The 13,470-nt window shown below is 41.0% G+C and overlaps 2 protein-coding genes and 1 non-coding gene across 4 annotated transcripts; all 3 read left to right on the top strand.

Moving 5' to 3' along the window:
- Nucleotides 1-125: 125 nt before the first annotated feature.
- On the top strand, nucleotides 126-198 carry TRNAA-AGC (transfer RNA alanine (anticodon AGC)). The gene has a single exon. It is a non-coding gene; the product is annotated as a tRNA-Ala (tRNA).
- A 197-nt stretch (nucleotides 199-395) lies between these two features.
- Nucleotides 396-4,710, top strand: Ucp4A (Uncoupling protein 4A). The gene is made up of 8 exons (XM_065484596.1): nucleotides 396-555; nucleotides 890-1,102; nucleotides 1,160-1,224; nucleotides 2,617-2,804; nucleotides 2,852-2,974; nucleotides 3,419-3,616; nucleotides 3,688-3,780; nucleotides 3,846-4,710. Exons 2-8 carry the CDS (start codon nucleotides 985-987, stop codon nucleotides 4,018-4,020), a joined length of 960 nt encoding a protein of 319 aa, XP_065340668.1. The 5' UTR covers nucleotides 396-555; nucleotides 890-984; the 3' UTR covers nucleotides 4,021-4,710.
- A 1,700-nt stretch (nucleotides 4,711-6,410) lies between these two features.
- Nucleotides 6,411-13,246, top strand: Amun (protein amun). 2 transcript variants are annotated; one of them, XM_065482384.1, is made up of 5 exons: nucleotides 6,411-6,635; nucleotides 9,788-9,884; nucleotides 10,389-10,704; nucleotides 10,763-10,923; nucleotides 11,710-13,246. In XM_065482384.1, the coding sequence occupies exons 1-5, from the start codon at nucleotides 6,484-6,486 to the stop codon at nucleotides 12,106-12,108; spliced, it is 1,125 nt and encodes a 374-aa protein (XP_065338456.1). In that variant the 5' UTR covers nucleotides 6,411-6,483; the 3' UTR covers nucleotides 12,109-13,246. The 2 variants fall into 2 exon arrangements, with proteins under 2 accessions (XP_065338456.1, XP_065338455.1); XM_065482383.1 differs by having other exon boundaries at nucleotides 6,413-6,635; nucleotides 10,760-10,923.
- The last annotated feature ends 224 nt before the right edge of the window (nucleotides 13,247-13,470 follow it).

The raw sequence follows: 13,470 nt of genomic DNA, 5'->3' as shown, positions 1-13,470 counted from the left end.
ACCCATGGTCTTCGTGCTCTTTGCACTGCGCAGTAGCAACAGCAACACAAGCCACAAGGAAGCGACTGGAAGCGACGCCATAAACCTACATTTATATATTCTATACCAATCAACATCAAGGAAGAGGGGGCGTAGCTCAGATGGTAGAGCGCTCGCTTAGCATGCGAGAGGTACCGGGATCGATACCCGGCGCCTCCAAATTTTTTCCTGTTTCAATTAAATTTGAACCTGTAGTGTTTTCAAGTTTTTTATCTATCGGGGAGAGCTATATATGCTATATAAAGGGTTTCTTTCTGCAGTGTCACCTTATTTCCTATGGAGCTTCTCACTTCTTGAAGTTGGTTGCCTTCGCTACGTGAATTGTTTCGGCATGTTGCCCAGCCTGAACCAGCTGATGGAAATCACTCTTTTATATTTTCATTTCAAGTCAATCTGCGGAGAAAGTGGTGCATGTAATAAATTGAAGTTGTGCTGATTTTTCTTTTCAACTTGCTGCACACACACACTCAGGCTGCGGAATTCCACAATGATGGTTCTCGGCAGCTACAAACCTACGTAAGTAATAATACACATATTACTTAAAATTGGAATCATTGAGCATCCTACGCATTGAAGAAAATGTATTATTCTTGGCGCGGGAATGCAGCGCAGATATAATTAGTGCATTATATTTTTTGGGCAATTCAAGGCCTCATTTTTGCTCGAATCCTTGACTTTTTCTTGAGTGTCATCGCGCGACCATCGTCGCAAAAAGTTGCATATGTATCATATTAGCTGCGAAATCATTGTTAGATGCGCGAATCTCTCGTATCATAATATATAATATAATCATTCGAATAACGACTATGAAGTAATAATTTCTGGTTCTGATGTCGAGCGTTTGTTGCAGAACTCACAGTAAGATGCCAATTTGATAGTTGTGCAACTGTTGAAAAGGCAGCAGTAGCAACAGACAGCCTCAATATTAGTCCTTCAAGCGCCACCATGAACCAGCAGGTCATCGAGAAGTTGGCGATCGAGCCGAAACGAAGCAAAAGCCTTGCAGGCGCCGTTTCAACCACCTACACAGTTTCGGTGATTGCTGCTACATTTGCCGAATTCGGTAGGATCAATGAAAAAGTGAAACTCTTGGTCTAATTTTTAATATAAATCTTTCTAGTCACATATCCTCTGGACTTGACAAAAACACGTCTGCAAATTCAAGGCGAGCGGGGTGGAACTCATGTGAGTGCAAACCAACACGTTTTCATTATCGCGTTTTAGCCTGGTGCAGATTGCTTAACTTTACGTTTTTATCGCCGATATTTATTATTGGACCCAAGGCTTTTTCATCATGTGAACTGGGGGCCTGGCCTGATAACGTGTGGCGTGACACGCAGCCCACTTTATTATTTAGGCTTTCAATTTATAAATATAAAAATCGGACAGTTTACATTAAAAAAATGTTTCAAAGATAAAATAAATAGATGAGAAGTGGGGTGTCGTTTAACTTTAATTTTCTTACTTTAAGATTTAAATAGAGCATGTTCTTGAACTTGACAAACACATAAAATGTTTTATTGACAGCGATAACAAGGCTCTCAACATGGGTGCTTTATCTGAAATTGTTATTTAGTTGAATTTAAAATAATAGTTATCTGCTAGTAAAAATAATGTCTAAATGTACACACTGAGAACCATTAAATTTACTTCATTTTGCTTGCAGTTACAGCAGACTGCAAATTCCTTGTCTCTCAGATCAGCTTTACTGCTTATAGCAAACAATCCAACTTAATAGTTATGCAAGGCTACAAGCTGCACTTATAGCGCTTGATGTAAGCTGAGAAAGTGCGCTTTCCATTGCAAATAGTTATCTAATTGCAACTAGCAATTCCAACCAATTTAGCTTCCGATTGATTACGCGACTTCGCTTAAAGAGTACTGGAAAATTCCTATAATTATGGTATTTGCAGAAAAACAGTACAAAAAAAACTTTGTGGATATATATTATATTAAATTGTGATTGTGTTAATGTATATTGATATTTATTAACCATCGCTGGGTATATAACCACTGCGAGTTGAAGGCTTAAATGATTATAAAGCAGTCTTTTGAGCGTTCAGCTGATCTAAATGATAAAAATTCACGAGATTTTCAAAATGTAGCATGACTAGATTTGTGTTATGATAAAATGAATATCTTAGTTTGAATTATTTCGCAATTCCTAGACCTAGAAAATAAAGTACATCTCAAGCAACAGCAGCAACAATCAAATGTGAGAAATAATTGTGAAATCAAGAAAAACTTATCAAGTCTGTACTAGTCAGGGTGAAAGAAATACTTCTTGTAATTTTTCAGTCAATTCTTATGATATGTTCCGAAAATTGAATGGTTTTTCTACGTTTTATGATCTCTCACATTGTTTTCGTGGTGCTTACCTTATGCTTACCTTCCCTTGTAAGTACTAGAAAACTAAAAATCATTTTGATGAGAATGACAGAGAATTGATAATTTGTAATTTAAGAATAAAATTGATAGCATCATAGTTTAAATTCCTGTAGTACTTACAAATCCGACGTTGAGTAAAATGTGACATGGTTAAGATTCTTTGTTATTAATTGATGTTTTAAATTTCAGGGCAAGTACAGAGGCATGTGGGCCACTGCCGGTGGGATTATTAGGGAAGAGGGCTTCTTCAAATTGTGGTGCGGCATGACTCCAGCCATCTACCGACACATGGTATACTCAGGAGTTCGGATTGTCACGTTCGAATTCCTCAGAGACAGTGTAATGAGTAAAGACCCAGATGGCTCCTTCCCTATCTGGTATTTCATTTTTTTGTCTGCATTTCTCCATCTGACCATACGGACAGGAAATCAGCTATGTCCGGCGTGATTGCTGGCGCCCTCGCCCAGCTACTTGCCAACCCTGCCGACCTGGTCAAGGTGCACATCCAGATGGAGGGCAAGCGCAGGCTAATGGGAGAACCACCAAGGTGATTTGAAAATATTCAGGCATTTTAATTGAACTCGGCCAAGTGGGAAAATAAAAGAAAGTTTCAAAATAATTGTTAAAAAAGGTAGAAAATAATAATTATTTTCAGGGCAATCAGGTTAGTTTTAACATTATTAAATTATGTTAATTTGAAGCTATTTGCAATTTAACCCGTTCAAGTGGGGATTTATGGAATGATGCGTTGATTGATTAAGATCAATGATTTATTTCATAACTGTAATTTTAAAACACGTTAAGCAATAAAAATCAGTTTCTAAAACTTAAACGTTTTGAGCTTATGCGAATATCTTATACGTATAATAATATTCTCTTTTACTTCTCGATTTTGTCACAATTTGTCCTTTATTATTTAGTATTTGCGTTTAATCAATGAAAAAAATGCAAGAATTCTCAAACTTGCTCTAATTCGATGTTTTTTTTTCAGAGTGTTTGGCACGTGGCACGCATTCACAGAGATTGTTAAGAAGGGAGGTGTGCGTGGACTGTGGAAGGGCTCGGTTCCTAATGTACAGCGAGCTGCTCTAGTCAACCTTGGGGACCTCACCACCTACGATACTGCCAAGAGATTTATTTTGACGCACACTAACCTACCAGATACCTATGTTACCCATACCCTCTCAAGGTACTATTTATTTTTGCTGAAAAATTATTGGTAGCTTGAGCAGGAATTAAATGTGGCCTCTGGAATTTCAGTGGTTGTGCTGGGCTTGTAGCAGCAACAATGGGCACCCCTGCTGACGTGATCAAAACTCGAATCATGAATCAGCCGACTGACGCCAAAGGAAAGTAAGTGTTTCGCATTCCAATTCAGATTAAAATCTGGCAGATTTCAATGTTCTCTTTTATTTCAGTGGTTTGCTGTACAAAGGTTCAATCGACTGTCTGATGAAAACTGTGCAGAATGAAGGCATGTTCGCCCTGTACAAGGGCTTCTTCCCGGTGTGGATCAGAATGGCACCGTGGTCGCTTACATTTTGGCTATCGTTCGAGAAAATCCGTAGCACGCTCGTTGCCTCAGGGTTTTAATGTTCCCCCTCTGCAGCTAGCTTGACAATTTCATTGGATTGTTTGCCAACAAACAGTTGATCATGCCAAAATGCTCATTTCTCTTGTATGACATGTGTGCCGTTTAACTTCCTGCGACAACGGTTTGTGTCTTAGCTGCTGAAATGAAAATATACTTCTCTTGATGGCAGGACCAGTAATATCTTTAGACAAGCTGTAATGTTGTAGCATTTTAGATATATTAGAACTGATAAATCTTAATGAACACTTTATTTTCTCTATAATATATTTGTTGAAATGTGACTGACAGGCCCTATGGACTCGCCACATCAAAGAGCATCACAGCGACAGATGTTCCAAACGTGCAAATATTTTTATATTCGAAACGCTGTGGTGGAGTTACCTTTAGTTAATTGTTACCCGTAGTTCCCCCAAATAATGCGATTTGAGATCATGTGCCATTAGCTGTTACTCTGGTAGAGCCGCTCAGTCAAATTAAATTGCCATCATATATATATGCCGATGCAATTATAGAGCAGGCAATTGTGTAGATTCCCTTGATTTGAGCTGTATCAAGCACTAGTCGTGTCTGATTTTTGAACTCTACTACTTCCATCTGAAAAATAGTGCTCTAATTTACAGATTTTTTAAATATGCTGGAGTTCTGTGTTCTTTAAATAATGACAATAAAATCGTGTACATGCAAAGAAATGTCAACGCTGTTTAATTTTTCTATCTTTAATGCAAGTGCTTTAAGAAACTCTTTGTTGCGGGGTATAATTAATTAGCTTCGTTTTTATTTTACGTCCTATATGCAAGCGTGAGAATCTAATTTAAGCAATCGCTGCAAATAAAAAGATATCAACATGACGACACTCCTATTTTTTTATGTCTTTAAGATTTCAATATTTCCTCATACACGGCCATTGAAAATAAAATATAACATGCATTTCATTTTACAAAAAATGACCACTCTTCAAAATTTTCTAAGCGATGTTTTCATGAGCTCCTAAAAATAGATGTTTGAATTAAAAAAATATTTGCACAAATAATATCAAATTTTGGTGGCATATAACTTCCTTTTGCAACTTATTTTAGTTTGGACCAATTTTTGCGATTGTGATGGCAAATCCTAAAAATTAAGTTCTTCACAAAAAATCAACGAGGTGTGTGCCACACTGCGCGTGTGTACGCGCTCTTGCTCTTTATTGACTTTTATTTGATGGGTCTTTTATAAAAAAAATCGTTTAAAATCATCATTCGCAAAATTCATGAGGCTAAAGTAAAAGGGGTGGTAAAAAATTATATCTTAAAAGCAAATATGTCAAGACATGTGGAAATTCGCGTCCACATTTGATGCCTCATCTCTCATCTGGAGTTGCGTTCGAGTGTGCTTACAACACCCAGCGCACACTCACAAGCAATCCATGCTTGTGAAAATACAATGAAGAAGCTGCGCGCGGATTTGTCACAGAGAAGCGCGGCGCGACCTCGGCCAGCTCTGAGAAATCTCTCGCGCTGACCGACGTCTCGCGCCGTCAAAATTTTGATATTTTTGACACAAATTTCGCGAAATATTCAGTGCTATTGATTGCAACTGAAGCTAACCCATTTTGAGCCTCTCGTGAAACACTTCCCCCAGCAACACTGTTATAATGTTAGCACACAGCCTGGTTGGAAGAGTTTATTCTACTGCGCAGACGGAAAAATTTATTTTTCTCGACACGTTGCAAAAGAGAAATCTTGTACGATTAGAAATTTATTTTGCTTCTAAAAAGTTATCTAGTTTGTGCTAAACACGAGAATTAAGCTCCTAAATTTTTGATTTCGAAAGTGCGAGAGAGTTGAGTTTGGTTATCGCGCTGGGGAATCCAAAGGGAGACGTGGCAACAGAGAGCCTTCACAAAAAATTAATGATCCAGCTCCGATTTCCCCTAGCATCGACCCCGCAATCCCCTCAGAATCCGCAAACAGCCCCAAAAAGTCCCGAAAAGCTGGAGCGCAGCTGAAAAAATGTAGCATCGATCAGGCATGAACTTTCAAATGCCCGAATTTGACCGATAAATTTAGCGCGCATCATATTAGCTACGGGAAAAGGGTCAAAAGTGGGAGGAGCTTAAGGCGGATGGATAATTATTGCATTCGCTTGTGTTTCCTCATGGTGCCTGAAACTCGGCTACACAAACAAGTCTTAACCGCTGATGAAAATTATAAGGCATCGCCTCGCCATTGGTGAGGAAGTGTCACATGGCCAGAGCCAGCAATAGTGATTGGTCGCTCGCGGAATGTGATGACGTCAACGGGCCGGGATCGAAGTTGTCGAGCATTTTTGCTGCCATTGTGCCAACACTGCTGCTTTGCTGCGGCAGCTGCGGTCAACACCTGCCTCGACGCTGCTGCCATCTAGCAGATTCAGTGTGAGACTGCGCATTTGAGCTCTCGAAGCAAAGCAGAGGCACTAAACTGCTCGCGTTCGACTGAGAAATGGCTTCCTCGATGGACACAGCCACTTTCTTCTCAAAAGGAACCTCAGAGCAGTACAAATTTGTACTGAGTTTATATACAGACGCCGTACGACTGAAAGCCGAGCTGAAGAAGGTCAAGAAACCCGAGGAACTGATCAAACTGGACAAATGGTGAGTGTTTAACGAAATGGCTCTACCACAAGCCCGCGAGCGAGTCAATGAACCCGTTCGTCGCACGGCCCTCGGTGCCCGTCTCCGAGCCCCACGACCGCCGCCGGCTCCGCCCCCGCCGTCACGTGCACCAAGCCGTCCGGACGCCGGTCGGACGAGCGTCCAGGCGTCCCTGGAGGCCGTGCACTCGCTGGCGTCATGCAGCCAGGTGACGTTAGCAAATGACGCCTCGCGCTCGGGGGTGTCTCTAGCCGGCCCCGAACCGGCCCAGTCCCTTTCCAGTCGTAGGCCTTGGCCCAGGGTGGCCACCTCCATGGCCGCCTGCCGTTCCGGAGCGTCCCGCGGCCGCGGAAAGCCCCGCATATCTTACGAAATCGCTCGCCGCATTTCAAAATGGAGACCATAGCCATTCCTGCTCGCTGGGGAATTGACGCCGCCTGCCAACCCCGTGCAGGGTCGTCTGCCGACCTGCCGAAGCCACCCCGGTCCGGCTGCCGGCGCGAACCGGCACCGGCTCGCTCGCCCCGCCGGGCCGTCCGCCGGCTGATGCGTCAAACGCGCGATCGCTATCATGCATTTTGAATGACAGGCGGCGAGCGGCCGTCCGGTCGATTTTCCCTCCCCCGATTCCCCTTTTTTATTCTTCCCGCAGGCCCCTCACGGCCCACCTAGGGACCCAGTGGCCACTTTTTTTCCCTCATTGCGGGCCACTTTTCTTTGGGTTCGATCGTGTTTATTTTAATCTGGGAGCGCGAACGGTGGTACATCCGCTCCGCTCTGCCTGACGACAACTGCGCCTCCATCTGCTTGCTCTGCTGCAGCAGCAGTCGCGCGCTCTCTCTCTCTCTCTTTCTCTCGCTCGCGCCGCTCTCTCTCGCTTTCGCGGACCACATCGTGTGTGTCGGTCGGGGCAAATATCGCACCCGCCAGGTGGACTAGGACTGTTGTGTGTGACTTAGTCTCCTTTGAGGCGCCTCGCTGGCGTTTTATGTACGTGCGTGTGCTATTTGCTGGAGAGCGGATTGATAGCTGGCTGGCCGGCGCACAGGCGCGCACTCGCTCGCCTGCTCACTCACTCGAGCGGTGGAAATTTCCGCTGGCTGTGCGCAGCAACGCGCTCGCCTGCTTTTTGCTTCGCTACGGCTCGAGCTGCCACAGCACTGCCAGGGGTGCTCTTCCCTTGCGTCGTCGCTCCCTTCCATCTTTTAATTATTGCAGATGAATGCTTCCAATTCTGCATCGCACCCAGTATACATTATTGCAAGCGTGATTAATTTTGCGTTTGGATATTTTTTTATTATAATTAATTTTTATTCACAATAGCTTGCTCTAAGCGCATTGTTTATACGTAACTCAGTCTCTCTGCATAATAATTAAAAAAAATTGCTCACTCTGTTTCAAATTATGCTTCAATATTCTCAGTCATTTATACAACATTAGATTTGAAATGTAAAAACGCGTAGAGAGTAAAAATACGGAAGCTACAAAATATTGCTCCACTTTACGTTGAATTAGTTTAAGGCTGGGCGGCTCGTCTGTTGATTGAATTCTGAAGAGAAATATATATTATGCCATCGCACGTTCTCGTTCTGGACAGCCACTGTCACAGCCTCCCAAGCATCATCAGCATTAGTTAGCCAGTGAAACAAAATTTAACCCCGCAACAGAAGCTGTAGGGATCACGATTGTTTGCACTCGCAGCTAAGCACGAACAAAAAGAGAAGCAAGTGACTGATACTTTTGAAAACCCTGCCACTCTCCCTTTTTACTACAAACCTATTTCACGATCCCAAAATTCCATCAAGGGAATATAAAGAGTTAAAAGATGGAACGAAAAATGTGACTTTAATAAATAAACGTGCAACTAGGAAAATAGGTACAAAACTTTTTTATGAGCTTTTTGTTCCTAAAATCCTGGATGATTTTGTGTGAGATGAATTTTTCCTTTGTCAAGTGTCAAGAACGAGGCTTTGTCATTAGCTCGCTGCACCATGCCACTATGCCAGCCAGCAGATTATTGGTCACGTGCTCAGCTGCCGTTGTAACTTTGGCTAAGCTTAAGACACTTTATCATTCGTCGGTTTGAAAGTTTCTTTGAAAAGAACTTTCAATCTTCATTTTAATTCCACTCTGAGCCGCAAATGCAAGAATCTAGTTTAAGCGGGTGCTTGGCCAAAGTTCCACTTTCAATGAATTAACATAAAGGTTGAAAACCTTTATTGATAATAAATAATAATGAACACAACAAAGATTGTATTACGCTTGCTTCAAGCAAAAAAAATTACAGGTCAAAATTTGGGTATATCGTCTGACTTTGTGCTAATTTGTATGATCCAAAACCTATTTATTATTTTTAGCATAAGACCAAGTCTAAGAGTTAAATTTTCTTTTTAAATATTTCGGTGCGGCGGTAGCAGTGGAGGCCTTTCTCTGTGCTTGGCGCCGGTTGCTACCAGAAGTTTGCTCATTGGTTGCTATTGGGATTCATAAGCAGTCTCAAAACTCGTTTCCTCGCACAGGGTCCGGCTTTTTCGGCCAAGATCTAAAAGAAATAATTTGAGTTTCAAGGACCACTTGACTTAAATTGCTTGCAAATATCAGAAAACTACGAGCGCCAGTATTTAATGAGTTCGTATGAACACTGTCGTATGTTTGCATTAAGAACATCTCATATAATCGTCTCTGGTAATGACATCTTATCAATCAAAGCTCAACGGCAAAAAGCCATATTCTCTTATGGCTGATTAAACAGACTCGTTTCTAGATAACTTGTGTTTAATCTCGTTTTTCCTGCGTATTCGAGAAGCTGAGACGAAATAAAACGACAGTAAATTACTGGAGAAGCCTCGTCTACTTCTCTGTCTAGAACAAAAAAAACCCTTTGCTTTCTCCACTAGCGCTTCTTAATTTAGCTCGCGCATCTTCTCTCCCGAGTTGAAACGAGCGGAGTCAGGGAATTAGAAAACGTTGCTCGGCAGGAAGTGTAGAAATAAAACTAGCTGTCTCTATTATTCACCAGGAAAAGAGTGACTAACCAATCTTGAAAGCCGAGCGAAACGTTGCACCTTTACTTGTGAACTTCCTCCTTGTCAGAGTCCACCTGTCTTGCATTTACTTTTCCTCGCCTAAGGTCTTCTCGTTTTTGTCTGCAGGTACCAGAACGAGCTTCCGAAGGTGTTAAAATCTCGGGGCAAAGACCGCCACTTAAACCACGAAGAACTGGTCCAGGCTATGAAATGGAAATTGGCTGTAAGTTTAAACTTTCTTCGCATTGATAATGCTGAAGTGAGAGATAAAAATTTTCCATCATACATTTTTTGCTATAAAGCTAAAATTAATTTTTCATTAATGATTATGCGTATTATCATTGATGTTGGATTAATGTAGCCCTCATTCACTATTTTATGTTGTATATAAAAAGTCTAGTTGATAAAGGCACGAATGATGCTTAATGTAGCAGATTAATTGTAAATAATGTTTTGTGTTGTTTTTCTCACATATTTTATGTCAAACATGCTTTCACAATACAAAGTGCATTTAAAATGCTGTTATAAGTACACTGAAACATAATATTTTGTTAAAAAACAACCGCGATATTTGTTAAACTTTGGATTATTTTTTTACTAGACCCTAATACAAGCTTTAGTCTTAAAAAACTTTACTCTCTTTCAACAGAAATGACAATTGATTACAAAGAGAGCCGGTTGTTTTTAACTGGTTTTAATGTTCCGACACTGTCATTCATTTCCACAGAGAGGCAAATTCTACCCGCAGCTGTCTTACCTAATCAAAGTGAACACGCCCAAAGCCGTAATGTCTGAAACAAAGAAAGCTTTCCGAAAGTTGCCAAATTTGGAGAGCGCCATCACCGCACTGACCAACCTGAAGGGTGTCGGCACCACAATGGCCTCTGCCCTTTTGGCTGCTGCTTGCCCAGAAGAGGCACCTTTCATGGCCGACGAATGCCTCATGGCCATTCCAGACTTTGAAGGCATTGACTATACTACTAAAGAGTACTTGAATTTCGTGCAGCACATTAAGACAGTCGTGGACAGGCTCAACAAAGAAAGTAATATAAGCATTTGAATAGTTTTTGTTTTAAATCTAACCATGCTGCATCTCAGCAGACCCTCCTCCGGCTGAAGAAGATGCCTGGACTCCTCACAAAGTAGAGTTGGCTCTCTGGTCACACTACATTATCTCCGTGAATAAGCCTGAACTGTTGGAAGAGGCCCCCAAGAATGGAAACTCTCATCATACAGCTGCCAATGGAATATCCAAAACAGATGTGAGTATTGAATATCTAACAAGATGATTATGAACATATTTCTGAGTTTGTATGACGTCTTTTTCATTATTTTTCATTTTTGCTTAAAACATCTGGAGAGTAAGAAACCTGTTCATTAATGCATATGCCTTCAAATTTTATGGTTTTTAATCTCTTGTTAATTTTAATGGTAATAACTAGAAATAAATAAAAGATAGCCAGTTGATCAATTTTAATTCTTGTGCATTCCGTAATTAAAAATACTTTCAATTGAAATGCTGTAACTCCAAATTGGTCTTGCTGATTGGAACTAAAAATAGAATTCAAAATCAACTTAAATTATTGTTTGTCCCTTCATATTATATCATTATTTACTTCGACTAGAATTTCTGGAACCTCATTTTATAACGGAATTAATTTGAATGTTCACACCACATAGTTTTCTTTATCTCGTAACCATTGAACAATGGGACAAGGCAAAACCACTTGTGGGCAGGATAAAAATCCAGTTTATATGAACACTGAAAAATGAATTTTTGTGTGCGGCATCTGACATTCTGTCGATTTGCTAACAATGGCTTGCTCAAAGCAGGGAGATAACACAATCCATTCATTTTTAATTCTGCAGATGTTGAATAACTGTTTAATTAACCTGACTGTTCTAAGATTTTTGGAGTTATAAAACCATAAAATTATCATCAAAATCTTGATTAGATTTGCACTTGTAGTTAACAATCAAATGGAATGGTTCACATCAAGTCTAATTGGATAAATTCAGCTGTACTAATTGTTTATTATTGTTAGCAGGAGTCCATCTCAGATGACAGTACACAGGACACAAGCAGCAAGGACTCTCCAGCCCCAACGGGTATTATCGTCAGCCCAGAAGACTCGTTACTTGAGGCACCAACCGAAGACTCGATGGAAGCAAACACGGGCAACGAAGAGTCTAGCAGTCAGGACTTGCCTGAAGAGGCCAAGGAAGAATCTCAGCCGGCAGCAGGTGCTCCCGCACCAGAGCCAATCGTGGCCGAAAAGGAGCCAGAGCCGGCCGCCGAGGAGCCTAAACAAGTGCAGCCTGACGAACCTGAAAAGAAGAAAGAGGAGATGACGACAACCACAACGGAAACAGCCGCCGAGAAGGAGGCTGCCATCGATGAGCAGCCAGCGGCGAAGCGGCCCAAAGTTGATGGAGGCGAAGACTAGGGGCTCTGTGGCAAACACCACGTGTAGTTTCTTTGTTTTGTATTTATTAAGAGCATTACATTCCAAGCAGGACGCCAGGGCAAGTTGTTCTCACCATTAGTCCTTGAATTCAATATAATTTCTCTCATCCTTAAAAGAGGACTAGATGTATAAAAATTTGGACTAATTCCTCCTGCATGCAGTTTGTATTCTTTTTTAAATCGGAGTTGTCTAAATCCAGAAGCACACAAGATTTGACACTGAAAATCTGCATCTTATGACCAGGGGGTGTTCAATTGACGATTATCAATACTGGTTGATTTTGCATTCTGAACGATGTAAAAATGTTGATTCTGCCACCCTCTGGTGGACTGATCGATGCTTCCTTGTCACGCAAGTCTACTCTAGTAGTGGCTTTGGAAATTGATGAGTCCCACAAAAAGGTGATTGAGTCTATCGATTTTTGGCACTGGCTTAGACTTTTCTGTATAAATTCTAATTACTGACTACTGAGTTTGAACAGCTTTGGCTCTGTTTTTTTGCGAATTTAGCTGTCTGAGCGCGACAGCTCGTGGTGCCAAAGATCTTGAGGTCTCGACGCACCTAAATTCAATTGATGATTGTCTTTTCGATTTGATTCACATCTTTATGTCTTGTGTAAATACCGAGCATTGGTTCTGCCAACATCACACACCCACACCAACTCACTCTCATTCATCCACTAACACATCTAGACATTCAACACACAAACACATTAGTAAGCCTTGGCAAGGCTGAAGCCCCCAACGAGAGAGTATTTGCCGCCGCTGCTTCTCCTTAATTTGTGTCTCCTTAATGTTAATTTTCAAACTGTTCTCGACTAGTGAAAGAAATGGAAATAAATATTTTTCTCTAGCTTGTAAGTTTGTATGATTATGTTAACGATGAAGAAGAAAGAAAGCCCTCTCCGATATGAAAACAACTGGTAGCACTAGCAGATCATCACTTCATGGCCTTAAAAGAGCGCGCGCAGAGAGACTGTTTTTCAGTGTCCGTGAAATGAGCAAATACCATAATATATTGACTTTGCTACGCATTATTCACTTGAATGTGAGAGTAGGATTAAGTGGATTATTTAAAGAAACCAAGACCAACACAATAAAACATGCTATAATACGCACATTTTGATTTCTCATTTCCAGTTGTGTCATAGCACCCTCATACTTATTAACAATTTGCACTACCTTCATTGGTAACTGAAATAAAGTCGAAAATGTTTTCAAATGACTAATATATATCATTGAAATAATGTGAAAAGAGCATTTTAGCTCGGACTAAACAAACTTGGTGTTAACATGGTACTGCGACCAAAATAACATTTTTTAAATTATCAATTTGATCAAA

The sequence above is a fragment of the Cloeon dipterum genome, chromosome 3 (assembly GCF_949628265.1).
Source record: "Cloeon dipterum chromosome 3, ieCloDipt1.1, whole genome shotgun sequence".
NCBI classification, from domain to species: domain Eukaryota; kingdom Metazoa; phylum Arthropoda; class Insecta; order Ephemeroptera; family Baetidae; genus Cloeon; species Cloeon dipterum.
Note: the sequence above shows the minus strand (reverse complement) of the source record. Positions and strands in the feature narration are given on the sequence as shown.